Source organism: Mustelus asterias, chromosome 1 (genome assembly GCF_964213995.1).
Source record: "Mustelus asterias chromosome 1, sMusAst1.hap1.1, whole genome shotgun sequence".
Classification (NCBI taxonomy): domain Eukaryota; kingdom Metazoa; phylum Chordata; class Chondrichthyes; order Carcharhiniformes; family Triakidae; genus Mustelus; species Mustelus asterias.
Genome location: NC_135801.1, coordinates 82,660,285 through 82,680,614, shown reverse-complemented (window position 1 = coordinate 82,680,614; position 20,330 = coordinate 82,660,285). Strand labels below are relative to the sequence as shown.

The 20,330-nt window shown below is 43.0% G+C and overlaps 1 protein-coding gene across 2 annotated transcripts in view; it reads right to left on the bottom strand.

The window, feature by feature from the left end:
* The window catches only part of LOC144494776 (AF4/FMR2 family member 1-like), a 135,687-nt gene that overhangs the window by 17,810 nt on the left and 97,547 nt on the right, over positions 1-20,330 (bottom strand). For both annotated transcript variants that reach the window (XM_078214105.1, XM_078214096.1), the window contains exons 7-11: positions 16,216-16,258; positions 8,869-8,923; positions 8,608-8,645; positions 5,231-5,387; positions 1,032-2,231 (exon numbers count right to left, since the gene is read on the bottom strand). In XM_078214105.1, coding sequence (XP_078070231.1) covers positions 1,032-2,231; positions 5,231-5,387; positions 8,608-8,645; positions 8,869-8,923; positions 16,216-16,258 — 1,493 coding nt within the window. The remainder of the gene's footprint in view (positions 1-1,031; positions 2,232-5,230; positions 5,388-8,607; positions 8,646-8,868; positions 8,924-16,215; positions 16,259-20,330) is intronic.

Here is a 20,330-nt window from a genome sequence, read left to right as displayed (position 1 = left end):
ATTAATGCAATTCCCAAAATGAAAGACTGCAGCCTCCATTAAATTTTCCCTATTTACCTTGGTTTGGAACTGATCATGCAGATCATAAAACTATTATTCACGAGTTTAGGCAACAAAATCTTAGCTCCGCAAATTTAAATTTACGTGGAAATCGTAGCTCTCGAAAAGACAGGCATCCAATGACATCACATGTCTAGAGGCCCCCTGCTTTATATTAGAAACTTCATGGACTGCAGGAGCAGGGAGTGCTTTCAGTGTAAAGTTCTGCAGCTCTTATTGCCACCCTACTGGACAAAGTGCACACAATTTAAAGTAAGGTGCAGGAGATTGAGAGGGGGTTTGAGGGTAAACTTTTTCATCCAGAGGATGGTGGGAAATTAGAACACTCTGCCTGAGAGGGTGGTAGAGGCGGGAACCCTCTCAACATTTGTTGAGCTTTGAAATGCCTTACAAGTGCTGGAAAATGGGATCAGAATGGATAGGTGTTTGATGGCTGGCACACTCACGGCGCACCAAAGGGTTTCCTTTTGTGCTGTAAAACGCAATGATTCATTTGGAGCTCCAGTGCAGTTGTTCTGCTGCAAGGGACACACACACATACACACACACATGCCAGGAGCAATCCTGTGCCTTATCTTGTAAAGAAAAACCATGGTGGCACAGGATTGCTACTGGGCCTGCAATCATGGTTGCTTCCAGCACCAGGCTACTTACTTGGGTGGATTTCACTGGAGAAGGGTACGTCAACACCACAGTTAAATTTGGCAGGCTCATGGAAAACCACTCCAAACCTATGTCCCTGATTCAGCATGAACACCAAGCGCAAATAAGGTCATCCAGGTTTCAGGCATAATCGGAGGAAATTAGTGACATGAAAAGCCTCTCAGGAACAATGGAAGAATGATATTCCCTCTCCTGCCACAAACACCTCTTCCAGCAATCAAGTTGTCCATCATGCCTGGCCAGAGGATGATGGGAATTGATGGATTTTGTTGTGGGAAGAAAGGAAGGGCAAGAAAAGAAAAACTTACCGTATGTTTTCTCTTGATCTTGCTGGATGAACATTCCTTGCTCTCCCGCAATCCTTCCTGATTCTTCTGGCCAGTACATTCCGTAATATCGTTCTTGGATTGTTGGCCCTCTCTGCTGGATGATGATGGAATTCGTGACAGCAAACTTAGATCGATTTTTACCACTAACGGCCAGTGAACTTTGGTCTCACTAATCGGGGCTAGCAAATCCTCAACACGGCTGGCGGGCAAAACCTGATCTGAGAGAGTGTTGTCGTTTACCTGATTGGCTGGTTTACTCAATTTAGTCCTGAATTCCTTTGGGATGGCTTTACTGCTGCTCCTGTCCTCTTTCACCTTGCCTGCAGGTTTATTAATGTTGTTGCGAATTTCCTCCCTAACCTGACGGTCGGGTTTCTCAACGCTGGTCCGTGTCTCCTCCCTAACCTCATTAGCAGGGTGGAGGAGGGGAGTCCTGTTTACCTCTTTGGCGTCCGTGACAGGTTTGCTAATGTTAGGCTTGCTTACATTCTTGACCTCAGCGGCAGCAGATTTATGGAAGGTAGTCCTGCTTTCCTCCCTGGCCGGTTTACTGACATTAGCCCCATTTTCGACATACAGCTGTTTCTGAGGTACAAGGGCTGCAGGAGGCAGACTACAACATGAAGACGACTCCTCTTTGTTGGAACCTTGATCTGTGGGCAAAGAGTCTCGATCTATAAATTGCTTGGATTTGGGAGCATTCGGGACGAGACCCTTGTGCTTTTTCCTTTCAGATGAAATCCGGGCCGAGGAGTCAGATTGTCTTTTCTCACTAGGTCGATGTCCAGCTTTTATTTTTACTTTTGCCTGCCCTGTGGGAAGTTGGTCTTTATCACCGTGCGTGCGAGGTTTATTTTCAACTTTGACTTCGTGGTTTGTTTCAGGCACAGGAGTTTTAACGGGTTTACTGGATTGCTTTTTACCGACAGCTTGCTGCGGAGTGTTGCTGCTATGCAGAGCAGGAGAGTTCCGGCATTTGCTTTTGTTCCGAGGTAACTCCTGTGTAGTGTTCTCTCCGCTGGAGCCAGTACACTCATGGCCCTCCTTTGCTTCAGATGCCTGGCTGTCCTGCAAATTGTGCCCATTCAATAACTCAGTGTGGCTGTCAGAAGGCATTGGCGGCTGGCTCGGATTTATCCAGTTATTAAGTTGCCATTTGTTTGCTGGTGAAGGGTCAGGCTACAAAAGAATCCACAAGATAGATAAATAAGTTGGCTGAATTACGCATGTCAAAACACCTACAGGCATTTAAAAAAAACACACTAAAAATATAATTCAAATGGTCACACTTACAAATTGCCAATATATTAGTTTAGCACTTCAATTTCCCTCACTGTACCAGAACCTCAAACTAAATACAGCCTGTAGATGGTGGACTGTCCACAAGTGTCCGTTTCCAAAGCAAGTGAACGGATTGGAGTTTCTCCAATTTTAGCTGCCATTTTGTCGGGATTGCACTGTGCGATTTCTTAAAACTGAGGCGGAACTGACAGAGGGAAGTTGGAAATGAAATAGGAGAAGCAGTGAACAGAAGTCAGCGCAAGGCCCTGCTTATCAACGCATGCATAATTCTGCTCCTGTCTGCCACTTTAAATACAATACAAGTTTCAAGACTTTAGGATAATGTGGCTTCAAGTTGTCGTTTTCCAATTGTAGTAAGTAGGGTAACAAGGTTGGATTATCTGTTACAATCTTTCAAAATGGGTGGCATAGCGGCTAGCACTTGCCTCTTAGCTCCAGGGACCTGGATTCAATTCAGACCTTTGATGAATGTGCAAACTCTCCTCACGGATGTTCTCCCCGTATCTGTGTGGGTTTCCTCCAGGTGCTCCAGTTTCCTCCCACAGTCCAAAGATGTACAGATTAGGTGGATTGGCCATGCTAAAAAATTGCCCCTTAGTGTCTCAAAATGTGTAGGTAGATGGATTAGCCATGGTAAATGTGTGGGGTTACAGAGATAGGATGGGGGAGACACCCTGATAAATGCTCTTTCAGAGAGTGGGTGCAGACTCGATAGGCCAAATGGCCTCTTCGGCACTGTAGGGATTCTAGGATTCTAAAAGCAGTTCTATTCTATAATGTAGGCACTATCAAAAATTTGTACCAGAAAAAAAAAATCATCCCTGGTGCAGCTTTTTTCAAAAAGCCCGTTTTCTTACATTGCCATTTCCTTAGTCACAGAAACTTAAGTCTTAAGTTAAGTGCAGTGCCTTGATGGAACGGAGTTAAAGAGAAGGGCATATTTTTAAAAAATTGTCTGCATATGCATTTAGAAAAGCAATTCCAGAAGAAAATTAGAAACACATTATGAAAATGTGGAGCCAGGCTGGAACAATTATCCTGAGATTTTAACACTTTCCCTCTTTAGTTCAAGAAAGGCAAAACTTGCATTTTTGAAAGAGAAAGTTTTGATCACCAGTTGGGTCTCTAGTAGCGTGGTTTACGGAGAGATAGTCTAAGGTTCGGGACACAATTGTGACATTTATTTGCTAACGTAATCCACCCTTTAAAGGCCACTATCATTATTTCACAAATTCAGGCACATTTTAGCTAAGTAAGGGTATTGCGATGTATGGAACCAAAGCCGGCATTTTCTGGCCACTCCCCGCCATGGGGGGTGCACTGGTCCAGCCGAAAGCCCATTGACTCCCGGTGGGACCAGCTGATCCCGGCAGCGGGCGGGGCCAGAAAATCCCACCCCAGGGTGAGTAAATGGAGTCGTTACAGATCAGCTTCTAACTACTTGGCTGGTGGAGCAGGCACAAAAGGTTGAGTGAGAAACTCTGGTCCTCACATTCCTATGTTCTGAATGACAGTTACCCACTTTTTGAAAATGTCACATCTCCCGGACAAAGACTTACATTCCCTGTTTTTAAAATAATACATTGTTTTGCATCAGACACAACATGGAAATGTACTGCACGAAAGAGTATCCACTTGTACGTAAAATAATCTAAAATGGTGAGGTGCAAAGCTGAATTCTGAAAATTAGGCACCAAAAATGAAATTTTACATTTTGAAAACCAAGGAATCACTTTTCCCCTTTTGGCAAATGTACCCACACTTGTCATAACTAATTCTAATGCAGTAACTGGACTCCAGTGGTCAAGATGTAGGCTGCGATTTTTCCAAAAGGTGACTCAGTGTCACAATGGCGAGAAAACTGGAGCGACCGGCACAGACTGGACCGCAATCATTCCACACGCAAATAATTTTTTGGGAGAGTGGTGAGTGGTGTGTCGGTTCTGGGAGAGGTGGGGCCTAATCAAACCAGTGAGCCCGGCTGCAAAGGGCTTTGAAAGAGCTCCCCGTTCTCAGTGCACTGGAAGACCCCCCCCCCCCCTCCCCCCACAGACATCGGGACCCTCCCCTTCCCCTCATTGGCACCATGTACCCCCCCCCCCCCCTGACACACATTGCCTGCATTGGCACCATGTATTCTCGCCCCCCCCCCCCACCCCACCCTCCCCCCCCCACCCTGACACACATTGCCTGCATTGGGGTGTTCCCAACGGGTCCCCTCCATGACCCAGACATGCCCTCTCCCTTAAGGACCCCCGACATACTGCCCCCTTATGCTCCATCCCTTCATGACCCCCCTCATAATCCCCACCCCCCCCTCAGGTTCCACCTCCATGACACTGCCCCGGCACACTAAGTGCCAGATGGGCACTGCCCAGCCATGTCCCCAACCACCCGGGGACTTCAATGGCCTCCGAGCCCCCTGACGTGGCCATCAGGCCTAGTCTCTGCTGGTGGAAACACAGCAGATTCTCGCCGGGATCTTGCCATGCCGAGGGTCAGAAGATCCAGGCAGCTTAGAGAATCCGGCGTCGAACGGGCTAAGCATATTTAAATGATACTTTAAGTATGCAAATAGACCGTGTGCCCTTTCTGGGCGAGAGTTGGTTTGTGCCAGTGGAAAGGGACTGGGATGATTACAAATTGCTTGGCACTGGGCGCCAAGACCCATTTTTAGGCCCGCAAGCAATTTTCCAGGATTGGTATGATCTGCGCCAGGGGCGACGAGGTCAAAAAAATCACCTCCGTAAAGTTTCTACTGCTGAATCAAGTTGTTATATTTCAAGGCAACTAATTTTGTTCAATGGGGAGTCTTGTTATGTTTTAAAGACTGACCTTCTCACTCATCGTGGAATTTGGTATGAAGAAAACCATACCTCAGGCGTTGGAGCCCTCGATGTTCCTTCGCTGTCACTGGAGCTGCTTTCACTCTCTGAATCAGAGCCAGAAGAATTCTCAGATTCACTCAGGTTGTTTAATCCACTACTGGAATGTCTCGATACCACTTCATCATTCTGAGAAAGCGAGGAAGCACTGTGGAATAACAAAAAAAAAGTTAGAGAGGATAAAGAATATTGCATGCAGTTTTCAATGTGTTCACAGTTACATAGAATCATTAAAGATGTAAAAAAAATATTGTAGTTTGCTTGGTAAGATTATCAGGATTAATATAAAGCACATTTTTTAGTTTGTTAATTTTGTGTATTTACACTTTTATTTAGTTTTAGATATGAAATAATTGGTTTTAGTTTTTTTTTCAAATCAACTGCTATTTTACCTACCATTATGGTCAACAAAAACCTTGGTGGTAGTACAGCAACTAACAGATACCAAGGCAAAATGTAACCCCCTTACCACCAGTACAACTGAGATCAGCACAGAGCAGAAATTGAACAAGGTTCACAAGTCTCAGTCCCGCACTAAAACAGACTCGAGCACAGAAAAATCCATAACAGCCATAAAAATCACTTTCTATTTGTCCAGTTTAAGACTACTTCAAATATTGTAGCAATTGTGATCATTTGCATCTTATTTTAAGAAATGTTATGCCTTGGGATAATTGTAAGATAAACGTTTATAATAGAGATCATTCTTTTTGGGGGGTGGGGGGAGTGTGTACAATTCAGGAATAGTCAGTCTATAACAGCTTCACTGGTTTAATAAAGCGACGCTTGACAGACTAATCCAGCTAACAAAGGTATATCCCAGAAATTAGGAGATGCTAAATTCATTTAGGTTTAGGACAGGCACCACTGAAAGTCAGAACCAAAGGGAAACGACCTCAGTTTAGGCCAGAAACCTGTTAACTTCTTCATATGGTAAAAGCCTTCAATTTAAGTTATGACAGGAGTCAGGGGGCTATTCAAGATTGCATGAATTATTGAGGATTTCTCAGTACAGATTGGAATGGTCTCTCAGAGTACAGCAGGAGTCTGAAATGAATTACTTTGCATCAGTATGCACTCTTCTGGATGATGTTCAACATGAAATGTGTAAAGAAAAAATTTAAATAGCTAAGGATGTCATCTTAGATTAAATTAGGAGCCTCAAAATAAATAGATCTGCAGGTTCAAGTAACTATCTATTAGAGGAAGAGATGGAACATGTGCTTTGCCTATATCTTTAACTGGGATTATTCTCTTGGATTGGAAAAATGCTCATGCAGTTCCGATTTTCAAAGAGGCAACAATGTCAGCAGAAAGAGCGACAGGCCAATTAGTTCAACTTTTATCATTGATAAAATGCTCTCTATGATCATTTGCATAAAACAAAAGATATCAGAGACATCGAACACTGCTTCTAGAAATAATTACTAATTTTAACAAACATTTTGCAGAAATTACGAGATTGGTAGACCAGAGCAGTCCAACAGATTACTTGTCTACTTTGGATTATCAGAAAGGTTTCGATAAAGGTATCTCAAAATAAGTTACTCTACAAGAAAATTCATGGAATTGGTGAGAAGTTGTATTCCCCTAGGTAGAAAATGGTTATTAATTGCTGCATTTCAGTGGAAGCATTTCACCAGTGGTGCACTGCAGGACCTGATTAGGGTCACTTCCTTAACTATCTTAATGACCAGTATGCAGTTGCTGGAGGGTGCGGATGGGGAAAGGGTCTGTAAGTTTGTCGGTGGGATGAAGCTGTGTGCGTGAATGTTCGGACTGTGGAGAAGAATAGCCATTAGATTTTACAGTGAGATGAGGCATAGACCCACATTTGGATTGTACTTTTTAACTTAAATAAACGGAACATTATCCATGTGGTAGGACCAACACCCCAGAGGATTATAGAACTGAATTCTGTTGAAGATCTTGAGGTTACACTACACAATTTAAATGTGACCAGCATCGTCAACTGATAGTAGAAACAAAGAGTTATTAGGTTGCACTGCCAAAAGAATTCTATATAAAAGTTAAATGCACGGTTTTATTCTTGTTCAAAAGGGAATATTAAATACCATCAATCATGGTCAATGTGGATAAAAAATGGTTGGAGAGGTGGTTTCCTCACCCCCCCAACCCCCCCAAAATGGACTGTTACTATAAACCTCATTACACGGCTGAGGATTGTTAAGAATCTTAATAAAGGCCTGTTGCACCCGCTTTTCCTTTCCTGTCCATCACATATCCTATCTTTAGCATTTGGATCTTAAATACGTAAAAGTGTCCAGAAAGTACTTTCCTTTTCATTTATTTCGTCCATTTCTTCCCCCAGAGTAAGAGCTGTTTAAAATGCATTTCTAACTACACTACTGGCATCTACATTTCTTTTTGCAAAATATGTTTAACCACTGATCATTATGGCAGTTGTGCTGATGGAACTGAGGAGCGTTTCTATTCCTATTTGGATTGAATCTTCCATTTGTCAACGGTCAATTATTAGAGATAAAACTGGAAATTTAAGAAGTGATTCACTGAGTTTCTCTCAAAGCCCAGAGGCTAAAGTCAGCACCCAGTGTGGGGGCGGCACGGTGGTTAGCACTGCTGCCTCACAGTGCCAGGGACCTGGGTTCAATTCTAGCCTCAGGTCATTGTGTGTGTGGAGTTTGCACAATCTCCCCGTGTCTGCGTGGGTTTCCTCCAGGTGCTCCGGTTCCCCCCCCACACTCCAAAGATGTGCGGGTTAGGTTGATTGGCCATGCTAAATTGCTCCTTAGTGTCAGGGGTGCTAATAGGGTAAATACGTGGGGTTATGGGGATAAAGCCTGGGTGGGATTGTGGTCAGTGCAGGCTCAATCGGCCAAATGGCCTCCTTCTGCACTGTAGGGATTCTAGGATTCTAGTGCAGGGATATTGCAAATTCCCCCAGTACCTACTGTAGAAATATGGCAAACACATAGTATGGTTAATAATGGATGCAGATCTGCCGTGAGACAGTTGGCCAATGATACCTTGCAGGAATCTGCTATGGCCAAAGATTTTTTTAAAAATTGCTGTCATTAATTAGATAAATGTAGACGGTCAGTGGTTTAATTCTTGGTTTGTACAAGACTAGATGATCTTAGCTGGCATAACAGTTCAAGTAATACAACTATCTCTAAGGTAGCGGGGGTAATTTGCACCAGTTCCTCCTCTATTTGCTATCCAATGAAGTGTGAATATGTGGAAATCAGAGCAGGATAGGAGAGCGATTTATTTTTACTGTAAAAACATGCAGAAATGGGAAGAAGGGAAGCTGCAGTCGCAGCATGTCCTAGCTTCAGTCAAAAATTAAAACACACACACATAAATGTGAACAGAAAATAAGGTACCTTTTAGGGACAGAAATAGGCACTGGCTTTTCCATGACCTGTATTGGAGGTGTGGTTGGAGGGAGGGGTGGTGGGAGGAGGGCACGAAAAGGAGAAGAGGATGGAGAGAGAAGCAAGCAAATCAGTCTCTTGGTTAGGTCTTAAGCAAATGAGATCACATCATGCATGTTTTCCAAACCGTTTACATCTCCTTAAAGCGCCTCCGTTTTCACATTTATTGAATAAAGATTGTAAGTATTCCACAGATAATCGAATACTAACCTGATCCCCATCACTGTCATCACTACTGCTGATCTGCAAGTCCTTTTCAAGCATCCTGATGAGAAATTTACAGAAAAAGTAATACGTTAATGTAAACTTACTTGTGACACTAATAAATAAACTTAAGCAGACCACAAATCCTCAGTTTTAGAGATCTTGTACATTTTTCTTTAAAAATTACTTACCAAACAGCCTTCCCAATAAACAGAAAGAAAACTTTTGAAAAGTTGGCAGGCTGAATAATTTTTTGTAGACCATGTAGGAATACTTTTTTAAAATCCCAACAGACTGCCTGATGAGTCAGTGAGCCCACGCTTTTTTAGTGCTGAACCACCAAGGAAGATCCCAGTTCAATTCCTGGTTTGACTTATCTGGGATGGTGCGGCCCAGCACCACATCATATCATGCATCTATTGATCTTAACTCTCCAGTTAGAAATCCAACAAACCAAAGATTATTTTGCTTTTATTTATCTTGTCCTGACCAACATTTGTCCCTTAACCATCACCAAAGCAGGTTAACTGCTCATTTATCTCATTTGCGGTAGTCAAATTGATTCTTGAATTTTCCTACGTTGGTGACTTCCAAATCAACAAGAATTTATTGGCTGTTGTGCCCTTTGGGATGTCCTGAGGGCATGAAACAGGTTGTGTGAATTGTTTTTCTTTATGTCATTACATTCACGGAGAAGAATTCTACTTATTTCTGCAAATGCCCATTTTATTTTAGAGAAGTGCATTTAAAAACACTCATTTCAGCATGTAAAAGGAACATAATACCAAGTGGATAGTGTTGGAAAGCACCCATTCCTTAGGTAAACCACAATGAATCAGCTCCGAAATGCTTTAGGAAGCGGAAGATGTGACAGATGACATAAACACAAGATTCTCCCCCCTCCTGCTGTGGCTGTCTGTAGAATCAAAGCATGCCAAACCACCCCCCTGCCCCCCAGGCAGAAAGTTCAAATTCTAATCAGCCCCAGGAATTTCAAGTTCTCTTGGTAGGATTTGATAGAAGCTGGCTGTAAATATGAAGCCCCTTCCTTTCTGCAACCTAGGCTAAAATCCAGCCCTAACTTCACAGAATGAGTTATTTCCTGTCTCTCTGCTGTCTGTAAAGCTCCAATCTGAGATGTTTGGGGAGCTCCAATCCAGTCCTTTGTGGCTGTAGGGTCACAGTTCACAGCTGCTTGCAGTTCACCACAATCTTGACATCTTATTAATGAAACCACACAGAAATGTGCGAGACTTAAAAGCATGAACACTGGAAGGATTGTCCTTTAATATTAACGCTGCTTCGAGAGAATTAAAGGAGCATTACTGTCTTAGAAACGTGCTAAAATCTGATTTGAGAATACTTCATATTCACATTGGGTGACAAAAGAGTGAATAAGTAATTCTTCATCACTGACACTCCACAGTCACAAGAAGCAATTGCACGGTCATTATCACTGTTGTTTGGGGGAGCTTGCTGTACTCATATTGGTATTTGTGTTTCTTACATTACAACAGTGGCTACACTTCAAAAGTAATTCAATGGTTGTTATGCATTTCTGGGCATCCTGTAGAAGGAAAGAAGGCTGATGTACTATATGAACAATGTGAATGGAAGAGGGAAGTAGAATTAGGCAGAGGGAGAGATTCTCCCAAAAGAATTCTAAGTGTCGAATTCGTGTAAAAGCTGGAGTGAATCCTGCTGGTGTTTTTCAGCCGGATTTTCAAAATGAATCTCCCCCACACTGTGCACTGCAGAGTGCACTAGTGTGATTCACGCAAACAAATCAGGGGCCAGGGCCTGTTCTCGCTGGAGGCTGGCAGCATAACGCTGAGCAGGCCACTGCACACGCACCAATCTGTCATAGCCGAGATCGGCACTTGTGCAGTAGCCCCGCACTGTGGGCCTCCCGATCGCTGGCCAGCCCCGATCCGCCAACCACCCCCCCCCGCCATCCCGGACAGGCTGAACCCCCCCCATCCTCCCCACCCCGATGCCCAGCCCCAATTGCAGGCCTCCCTCCCCAGTGCAGAGTGGCAGCAGGTCTCCCCACCAATTGCCCCCAGAGGCCCCGCCCCATTAGGCCAAGCCCCCTTGCCACTGCCCGATGCCTGGTGAGCAGTGCCAAGGTGCTCCCTTGGCCAATGCCACTTTGGCAGTGCCAGATGGCCAGGCTGGTACTGCCAAGCTGGTAATGCCCAGAAGGCACCCCCCTCACCCCCGACCTCTTAATGAAGTAGAAAGGGTCGAGAGCTTCAAGTTCTTAGATCACCAACAACCTGTCCTGGTTCCCCCCATGCCGACACTATAGTTAAGAAAGCCCACCAACGCCTCTTTCTCAGAAGACTAAGGAAATTTGGTATGTCAGCTATGACTCTCACCAACTTTTACAGATGCACCATAGGAAGTATTCTTTCTGGTTGTATCACAGCTTGGTATGGCTCCTGCTCTGCCCAAGACCCAAAGAACGACAAAAGGTCATGAATGTAGCCCAATCCATCACGCAAACCAACCTCCCATCTATTGACTCTGAATACACTTCCCACTGCCTCAGCAAAGCAGCCAGCATAATTAAGGACCCCACGCACCCTGGACATTCTCTCTTCCACCTTCTTCCGTTGGGAAAAATATAAAAGTCTGAGGTCATGTACCAACCTATTCAAGAACAGCTTCTTTCCTGCTGCAGTCAGGCTTTTGAATGGACTTACCTTGCATTAAGTTGATCTTTCTCTACACCCTAGCTATGACTGTAACACTACATTCTGCACTCTCCCATTTCCTTCTCTATAAACGGTATGTTTTGTCTGTATAGCGCGCAAGAAATAATATTTCACTGTATGCTAATACATGTGACAATAATAAATCAAATCAAAATATTGGGCCTCTGTGGCCCCCCTTCACTCCGGCAGGGTCGGGCCATCAGTTCCCCGTTAGTGGGGAACTGTTGTAAACCCTGCTGGAGTAAAACACTACTGGCTGGGGCAGGAGAGATGCTAGCAGGCCCGGAGACATTAGTCTTGGGCGTGCTAATTAGATGTAAAGTACATTGAAATGTGTATTTAAATAATTTATGCAGTTCCGCGCTGATTTCTGGTGCAGAGCTGATGGCACTGGAAATCCAGCTGCCGGAGATTCACGGAGGCCGTGGCAACGAGCGAGAAGCCCACTATACGGCCTTCACTTGAGAATTGCCCCAGAATCTTATAATCCCAATATTGATGGGAAGTGATTAAATAAAGGTCTGCATGGATGGATTACATAAAGAAGTTCTGAGGGAAGAAACTCCAAAACTCGAGAGTTTCTGTTAACTAAACAAGTTACTGTAAGAGTAAGCTTCCCAATTTAGAGTTATACTTGACCCATCCTCTCAAAAGGTGAATTCCAAAATTGGAACTCTATGTTGACCCAGTTCTTCTGTGGTGCACTTATTTTTGTGTGCAGAGCACTTCGCCCTCTGTACCTCTACAAACTAGTCAGGTGGTTTGTACATTGCTGGCATGTATGGGTCTCCCGGTCAGTGGAGAAAGTGCTGATGGCCAATATGGTGACATTATTGCCAACCTTATAATGGTTAGAAAATGTATTCATACTGCTGGTGGTTAAAGCATAAAGCATGAATAAACACCAACAGCTATTTTAAAAGGTAAACTGTAAGAGTTGCCATTCATTATTAGCTGTATCTTCAGTGCCTTCTTCGCCAAGGAAATTCATTCAACCATTTGCATTTAACAGCCAATGAATGATGCATTTGACATGGCATAATAACTTCAGTGTGCATGCAAGGGGATTTTCACAGTAATTTCATTGCAGTGTTAATGTAAGCCTACTGCTAAATAAAAGAGTAATTTGTGCATGTTCAGTTGACACAACTGCTACAGAATGTTACATCTCAGAAAAAGGCCGTTTAGCCCATCAAGTGTCTGTCAGTATGTTTCTCCACTGGTGCTACCTAGTTCAACCAATTCCTGTCTCATTCCACATACACTTTTCATAGTCCATCGTTCTTTTGTCCAAATAACTAAAGGAGGAATTTATGGAATTTGCTTTAACAAAGGTTTGTGGCTAGGAATTGCACATTCTAGACATTGTTGGTGTGAAGAAATGACTTCTAATTGCCTGTGTTCGCAATTATATCTCAGTTTGGATTGCCAGAGCTCGCTCACTGGCTAGATGATCTTTAAAAGCCACTAAGGGAAAGAAAACCATGTTGGGCTTGCAGAAGCTTGTTGAGCAGCTAGACCACGATAATTAGCCTTGATTCCCTGAACCATGGTACTAAAAGAAAGAGCAACATTTTCAATCATGATTATTCTTGAGTAATTCAGGGGGTGTGGACATTTGGGTGGAGGCTGGATTCAGGCTTGGTTCAGCCTGGTCTACCCAACATACGGCCTGCGGTCAGTCTCAGGTGGCCAGTTTGGGGGAGTTTTACAAGGTGTAGCATGCTCACAGCCGGAGTCATTCCCTTCAAGAGAGGAAGGGGGCAGAAAAGGGGTAAATTAAAAAAGGAGAAAAATAAAACTGCAACACTCTGAACAGCAGAACTTCCACATCAGTTCCGATCCTTAATTGGCAACTGTTTCCAAAGCTGAACAATCGGTGCTGTAAACACTCACATCAAGATTGATACTGCACAAAAAATTAACTCAGAGGCTGCGATACTTTGCTAAACAGGTTCACTGGGCAATTTGAGAATGGTTTCACTTCACGCCGAGACACTGACACATTGAGACTGCAAAGCTGTATGGTGTACAGTTCTAATCATCCTCTGGGGCAATCACCTAATTTGAGTATAAAATAGACAAGGCTGCCTGCAGAATTAAGTTGCTATAAATATCTCTGGTCTAATTTACACAGTTTAGTATTAAACCCCAGTTGAGTGCTTAATCCCATAAGTCAAACAGGAACTCATCACTGCAGCATAATGCAAGTTAATCATTAGGCAATCTCTTACAATCAACATCAGACCAACTTTTTGGGTTAGATATGCACTCGCTGATTATTGACCAATGCAAAGAGTTTGTTACAATTTTTGCTTTTTTAAAATTTAATTTATCGGAGGGTTGTGTGCTTCACGTGCTGACTCGTATTATTCAACTTCAGCTTCATTAGGGCTTTCTTACACTTTCAAATAGAATACCACTTAAGTTGTATTTATGATGTTTTCAATTGGATCTGACATTCTCCATCTCCTGAAAGTGCTGCCTCATCTTGGGAGTTGGAATCTACAGGCAGCTGTGGTGTCACAGTACCTCATCCAAATCAGAGTTGTACGGCAGGGAAGGTAACCATTTGGCCCTCACGTATGTGCCGATTCTTCAAAAGAGCTATACAACTAATCCTACTCTCATACTCCCAGAGATCCAATAGTGTTTCCTGTCACCCCCCTCCCCTCCTCGGATTTCCGAGCTAGCAGAAACAGATTCTCTCTTTCTACTGTTACTCTTAATATTTAAAAGACCTGGATCAAATCACTCCTTAGCCTTCTAAATTCCAGTGAATACCACCCTGGTTTGTGTAATCTCACCGCGAAATTTAATCCTTGGTATCATTTCACCTGAGGTATCATTCCAGTAAATTGATGCTGCATCACCACCAAGGCCAATATACCATAGGAAGGTGTGGTGCCCAGCACTGCTCAGTGTGTGGTCTAGGTGTGGTCTAATTAGTGCATACCTGACTTCTACTCTTTGTACTCTATAAGATCAGTTTTCCACGAGCTTTTTTGATTTTTCTTTCTGTTATGCTATCATTTTAATGACCTAGGTGCAAGGATACCCAAGTTTCTTTGCACCACCATTGTTTCTACCACTTCACCATGATAAATATACAGGCACCTATCCATCCGTTTTTGGTCCAAAATGGATTGACCCCACACCGACCTACATTGAATTCCATTTGCCACAGTTTTGTCCACTTAATCTACTCCTCTCTCTACAAATTTATGTTTCCACCTACACCACTTAGGATGCTGCCTATCTTTGAGTCATCAGCAAACTTGAACATGTGGGTCTCTTCGCCATCATCTATGTTGTCAATAAGTGACAGTGAACTGTTGAGGCACCCAATGCAGATCCATGCGTGACGCAGTTGTCACATCCTGTCAATTGTTCCTACTCTGAGTCCTGACATTCAGCTATCCCGCTAAGGAGGTCAACAACTTGTTCTTGAGTTTTGACTTTTATCTTGCACTGCCTTACAAGAGATTTCATCAAGTGCCTCTGGAAATCCATATAAATGTAGTTTTATGATTACAGGAATGCACCCTGAAGCTTGCTTCTGATTGATATAAACCAGAATGAGTTCAAATATCCAGCACTCCCAGAACAGTGCACAGAGCTATTTTTCCTTGAAACCTGCCCTTAGGTTTCATAGTATCAATATGAGAAGACGTCTTACTTTAGCCTAGAAAAGCAATGCTGGGAAACAGAAGAATTCAAAATCTGAAATTATGTTCAAGCCTTTTGTATCCTGTTTGAAGCCATAAATATGTCATCTTCTTGCCAACTAGCAAACAGGGCACTGCAATTTTAGCTGCAGGACATCTCATTGTGGTTTGGCAAGGGAGGGGACAAGGAGAAAACACGTCCTAATACTTATGAAACAAAGCATTGTTTATGGTGGAGGAAGCAGATGGTCAAAAAATAAAAATCAACTCTCCACTTGATTTTTAAGAGCTGGTAATTTCCGCAAAATTAAAGACTTTACCGTGCAACAGCAGACAATTTCCTGGACTTTTTTTTTGGGTGGGACATGGATTATGGAAATTTTCCAGGCGGGGGCAGAAGATTATCCAAACAGTATTCAGCTGCTAACTAATAGAGTTTGCACCAGATACGTGAATCTGCTGGGCTGACCACCTCAGTATCAAGGACGAGGAGGAATATATCTGCCAAATTTGAGGAAGACGACATCAATTTAATCATTTCAAGGTAGATATAGGGCGGCACAGTGGTTAGCATTGCTGCCTCATAGTGCCAGGGACCCGGGTTCAATTCCACTGCCTGTGCCGAGTCTGCACGTTCTCAGCGCGTCTGTGTGGGTTTCCTCCAGATGCTCCGGTTTCCTCCCACAGTCCAAAGATGTGCGGGTTAGGTTGATTGGCCATGTTAAATTGACCCTCGTATCAGGGGGATTAGCAGGGTAAATATGTGGGGTTATGGAAATAGGGCCTGAGTGAAATTGTGGTTGGTACAGACTCGATAGGCCAAATGGCCTCCTTCTGTACTGTAGGGATTTTATTCTATGATACTATAACTGATGCTTGTATAAGAAAAAGAACTGCGTATTTGAATCACTCAAGATGGTAGGAGAAAGAGTCATAGGTGCATTTTAAAGAAAATATGTACTTACGAATTCTCCCCTCGAGAACCTTTTGGAAGGATCTCGCGTTTCTCTGCAAAATAAAACACAGATAATTACAATGGCGGAGCTAGTACCATGCATTTTGCTATTTATTTTGATCAAACAAGGTTTCAAATTGCAGTCAACTAATAAGCGCCTCATATTTCTAAATGGCCCAAACCAACAGTCTCATTTAGCATAGGAGCATCTTCTATTACTTCATACATGACATTGGCTGCATGAAATGTTTTGTTTCAAATATTGACATTTCACGTGGAGAATCCAGGATGCAGCACTGTTGAATTTAATGTCACAGATCATTGCACAAGGTATTCTGGAGCTCAGAATCCTGAAACTCCAGCGCTGTAGTGATAGGGTGCCTAAAGCATAGAATTGAGAGGTCACATGACACCAGGTTATAGTTCAACAGGTTTATTTGAAATTACAAGCTTTCTGAGCGCTGCTCCTTTGTCAGGAGACTTCACCTGCTGAAGGAGCAGCGCTCCGAAAGCTTGTGATTTCAAATAAACCTGTTGAACTATAGCCTGGTGTTGTGTGGCTTCTTATCTTGTCCACCCCAGTCCAACACCAGCATCTCCACATTAAAACACAGAAAACCAGCATATTGTTCAGATTTGTGCATCAACCGTGGCAGTTCAAAGATTACAAAAGATTTGAGTATCACTGAGAAAAAGACATGTCAAAGCTTGTTGGCTTACATTCATCGTGCAAGAATATCAAACGTAAAGGGGACAACAAATCACACTTCATGAGAAGAGTGTGCAAGTAGACGGTAGACGCACTGCCATGGAGAATGTACCAGTTAACCGATGAGTTGACTGTTAACTGGCAAGGCATTCCCTGGGGAATGAACCAGGGAATGGCAGTTGCCTATTTTGTTCAGTGCAAACAGACGCAATGTGTGTACATGTTCTTTCTGTCTGCAAAGGACAAGGCTCTGTGTATTAATATATGCAGCTCATAACACTCAGTGAGCCTGACTGATAATCTTAAATTGGTTGTCAGTATAATTCTTGCCCAATCGCGGAATCACATCTAACGTTGGACACCGCTTAGAGTTTTGCAAGTACAGGCCGGTCGAGTATACAGTCAGTACTTTGCCCTTTGTGAGCAGTGGAAGGGACATGCTGTTTGATACAATCCACCAGGATTTGCGATATACAGCCTATATATCTACCATCACAACAACAATGAAATTTATATACCACATTATGATAGGCAGAATGCCTACTTGGTTTGATGGCAACATGCTGTTAGTGGCAAATACCACTTGTTTTGCTACTCTATAGTAACAGCATGTAATGGCGAGCTTCACCCGTTGCTCAGATTTTTGAGATACCTTGCCTTTCCAGGGTTACCCGAGGTAGAATGGGCACTTTCCAGGACCACAAGTGGCAGCCTTAGGCCCCATTCATGAGTTTACACCATATAAATCGAGCAAGAATCTGATCAGGGTCACCGTTATCCTGCTAGATGGCTTTTTCAGCATCAAGCCTGCAAGGTGAGTAAACAGTTTGGACCCTACTTAGGAGCTTGCAATAAGGCCACTCTTACAGTGCGTGGAACTACAGGACTCCCAAATGTACATTGACCAGTAAAGGCAGATTTGCAGTAGATGGTAGTCAGTAGATGGTAACAGCATGTCCCTTTGGCTGTTCACAATGGGCAAGACACAAACTGACCACCCAGCCTGTGCTTGCAAAACTCAAAAGACAGAGTCTGACATTAGATGCGAGTCCGTAATTGGACAAAACTTGCTAAACAATCCCGAGTGTGCTAAGAATTACACTGATAACCAATTCAAGATTACATGTCAGGCTCACTAATGTGTGCTAGAAACTATATATAATACAGAGTCCTGTCCTTTGTAGACAGGAAGAATACCACCTGGAAGTTACCCTTCAAACAAGTCTCCATCTTGACTTGGAAATATATCACTGCTCCTTCACTGTTGCTGGGTAAAAATCCTGGAACTCTCTGCATAGCAGCACAGTGGGTATACCTACACAACATGGACTGCAGCAGTTCAATAAGGCAGCCCATCACCACCTTCTCAAGGGCAATGAGGGATGGGTAATGAATGCTGGCCTATCTAGCAATATCTGCACCGCTTTAACTGAATTTTTAAAAATGTACACATATTGTACTCGTTTCAACTGAACAAAATAGGTCACAGTCATTCTCTGGTTCATTTCACAGATGTGGAAATGCCGGTACATTTCACAGGGCAGTGCCTCACCCAGACTCCACCTGCCTGGTATGAATTTAAACAAAGTTTGACAGTTAACTGTCAATCATCAGTTAACAGGTACATTCTCCGTGGCAATGTCTCTACCAATCAGAGTCCACTTATCAACCAAGCAGCGCTCTCTTCTCATGAAGAATAAGTTACTGTTTCCTTTACATTTGGTATTCTTGCGAATGTCCTGATGAGTGCAAGACAAAAAACTTTGATGTGCCTTTTTTCAGCAGTACTCATGGCAAAGGTGTTATAAGCAAATATTGGTTATTATTCTAGACTACCTAAAGTATGGTATAACTAACATTACAATTGCAACTATGCTTCAAAAGTACTTTGTTGAACATCTTGAGGTTACGAAAGGCATAATATAAATGCAAGTTTTTCTATAAACCAAGGTGGAGTGTACATGTATCTTGTAAGTTATTGTTAATTGGAACATGTGCAATCTTTATCAATGACAATACATGCACACTCTAAGAGAACCATAGTTAGAAATAAGATATTAAGATGGTTTGATGTCATAACTTCATGTTATGAATAAAGAAGCCTGATCAGAGTGGCTTGTGCTTCACTTCAATAGAAAAATCTGGATCGTTGTGACAAATCCACATTTGATTAGGACCCAGCTGATTGAACATTGCTGATGTTTGTAGTTCAGTAAAAAAGACCTCAGCCAACAGCCCAACTTGAAATTGTGGCTAGTCAACATTGAATCAAAGAGTGATTTAAAGAGGTTAATGCCTCCTTTATAGTGGAGGTCAGGAGCTGAACAAAAAGCATTTGGATGATTCGATTCCTGACTGGCAATGTAATCCAAGTGGATTTAGAAAAGTCCAAGTTCCTGCAGCAATAAACACGGCTGTGCTCATAGACAAAATTTATGTGGTCATCGCAACTTTATCCGGTTGCTGTTGACTTCTTTCGTGGTATTTATAACTTTGTTTCGCTTGGTATGAGCTTAAAGACTTAAATGTCTCTACAATTATGGTAGTGTATTTATATCTATGTATTTGTTTTAAGACAATTTTTTTAAGCCTACAAAATGACGTTTTGCAGGGTTTAACTGTGACTGTTTTGTACAGTGACGAGAACGGAAGCTAAATCTAGGTTGGCGGTGGTGTTAAAATACTTACCCCTTTTTTGAATCATGTCGGGATTATGTGCCTGAAATTCCTAACTGCCTCAAAGACCTCTACTTTCATGGATAATCAGAAGATGCCAAAGAAATATCCTTCACTCTAATGACCAGCCTTGTGTAGCCAGAGGAGAAATATTATGGAACTACCTCAGCAGAATGTGATAGGTTTGAGTTTGAGTCCTTGCTAGTTTCTAGAAGCAGACACAGGACCGATTAGAGCAGCTTCTGGTGCAACAGTAATATGGCACTATGTACCAAAAATAGCTCGAAAAGGTGTAGCCAAAGCCGCTTCTGGTCCATAACAACTGATAACAGTTGGCGAGATGCAGGTCTCGCAAAGGTAAGCTCCGCTTCACTGGGATTCAAATATCCTGTGGATTGTGCTCATTCCTGGCAACCTGGGGAAGCACCCAAAGGGGATGGGGGAATCGTTTCAATTTCATTGAATCCCTAAAGTGCAGAAGGAGGCCATTCAGCCCATCACGCCTGCACCGACCCTCCGACAGAACATCCAACCCAGGCCCTATTCCTGTAACCCCATATATTTACCCCGCTAATTCCCCTAACATGCACATCTTTTGACACTAAGGGGGAATTTAGTATGGCCAATTCACCTAACCTGCACATTTTTGGACTGGAGGAGGAAACCGGAGCACCCAGAGGAAACCTGCGCAGAGACGGGGAGAACGTGCGAACTCCATGCAGTCACCCAAGGCCAGGATT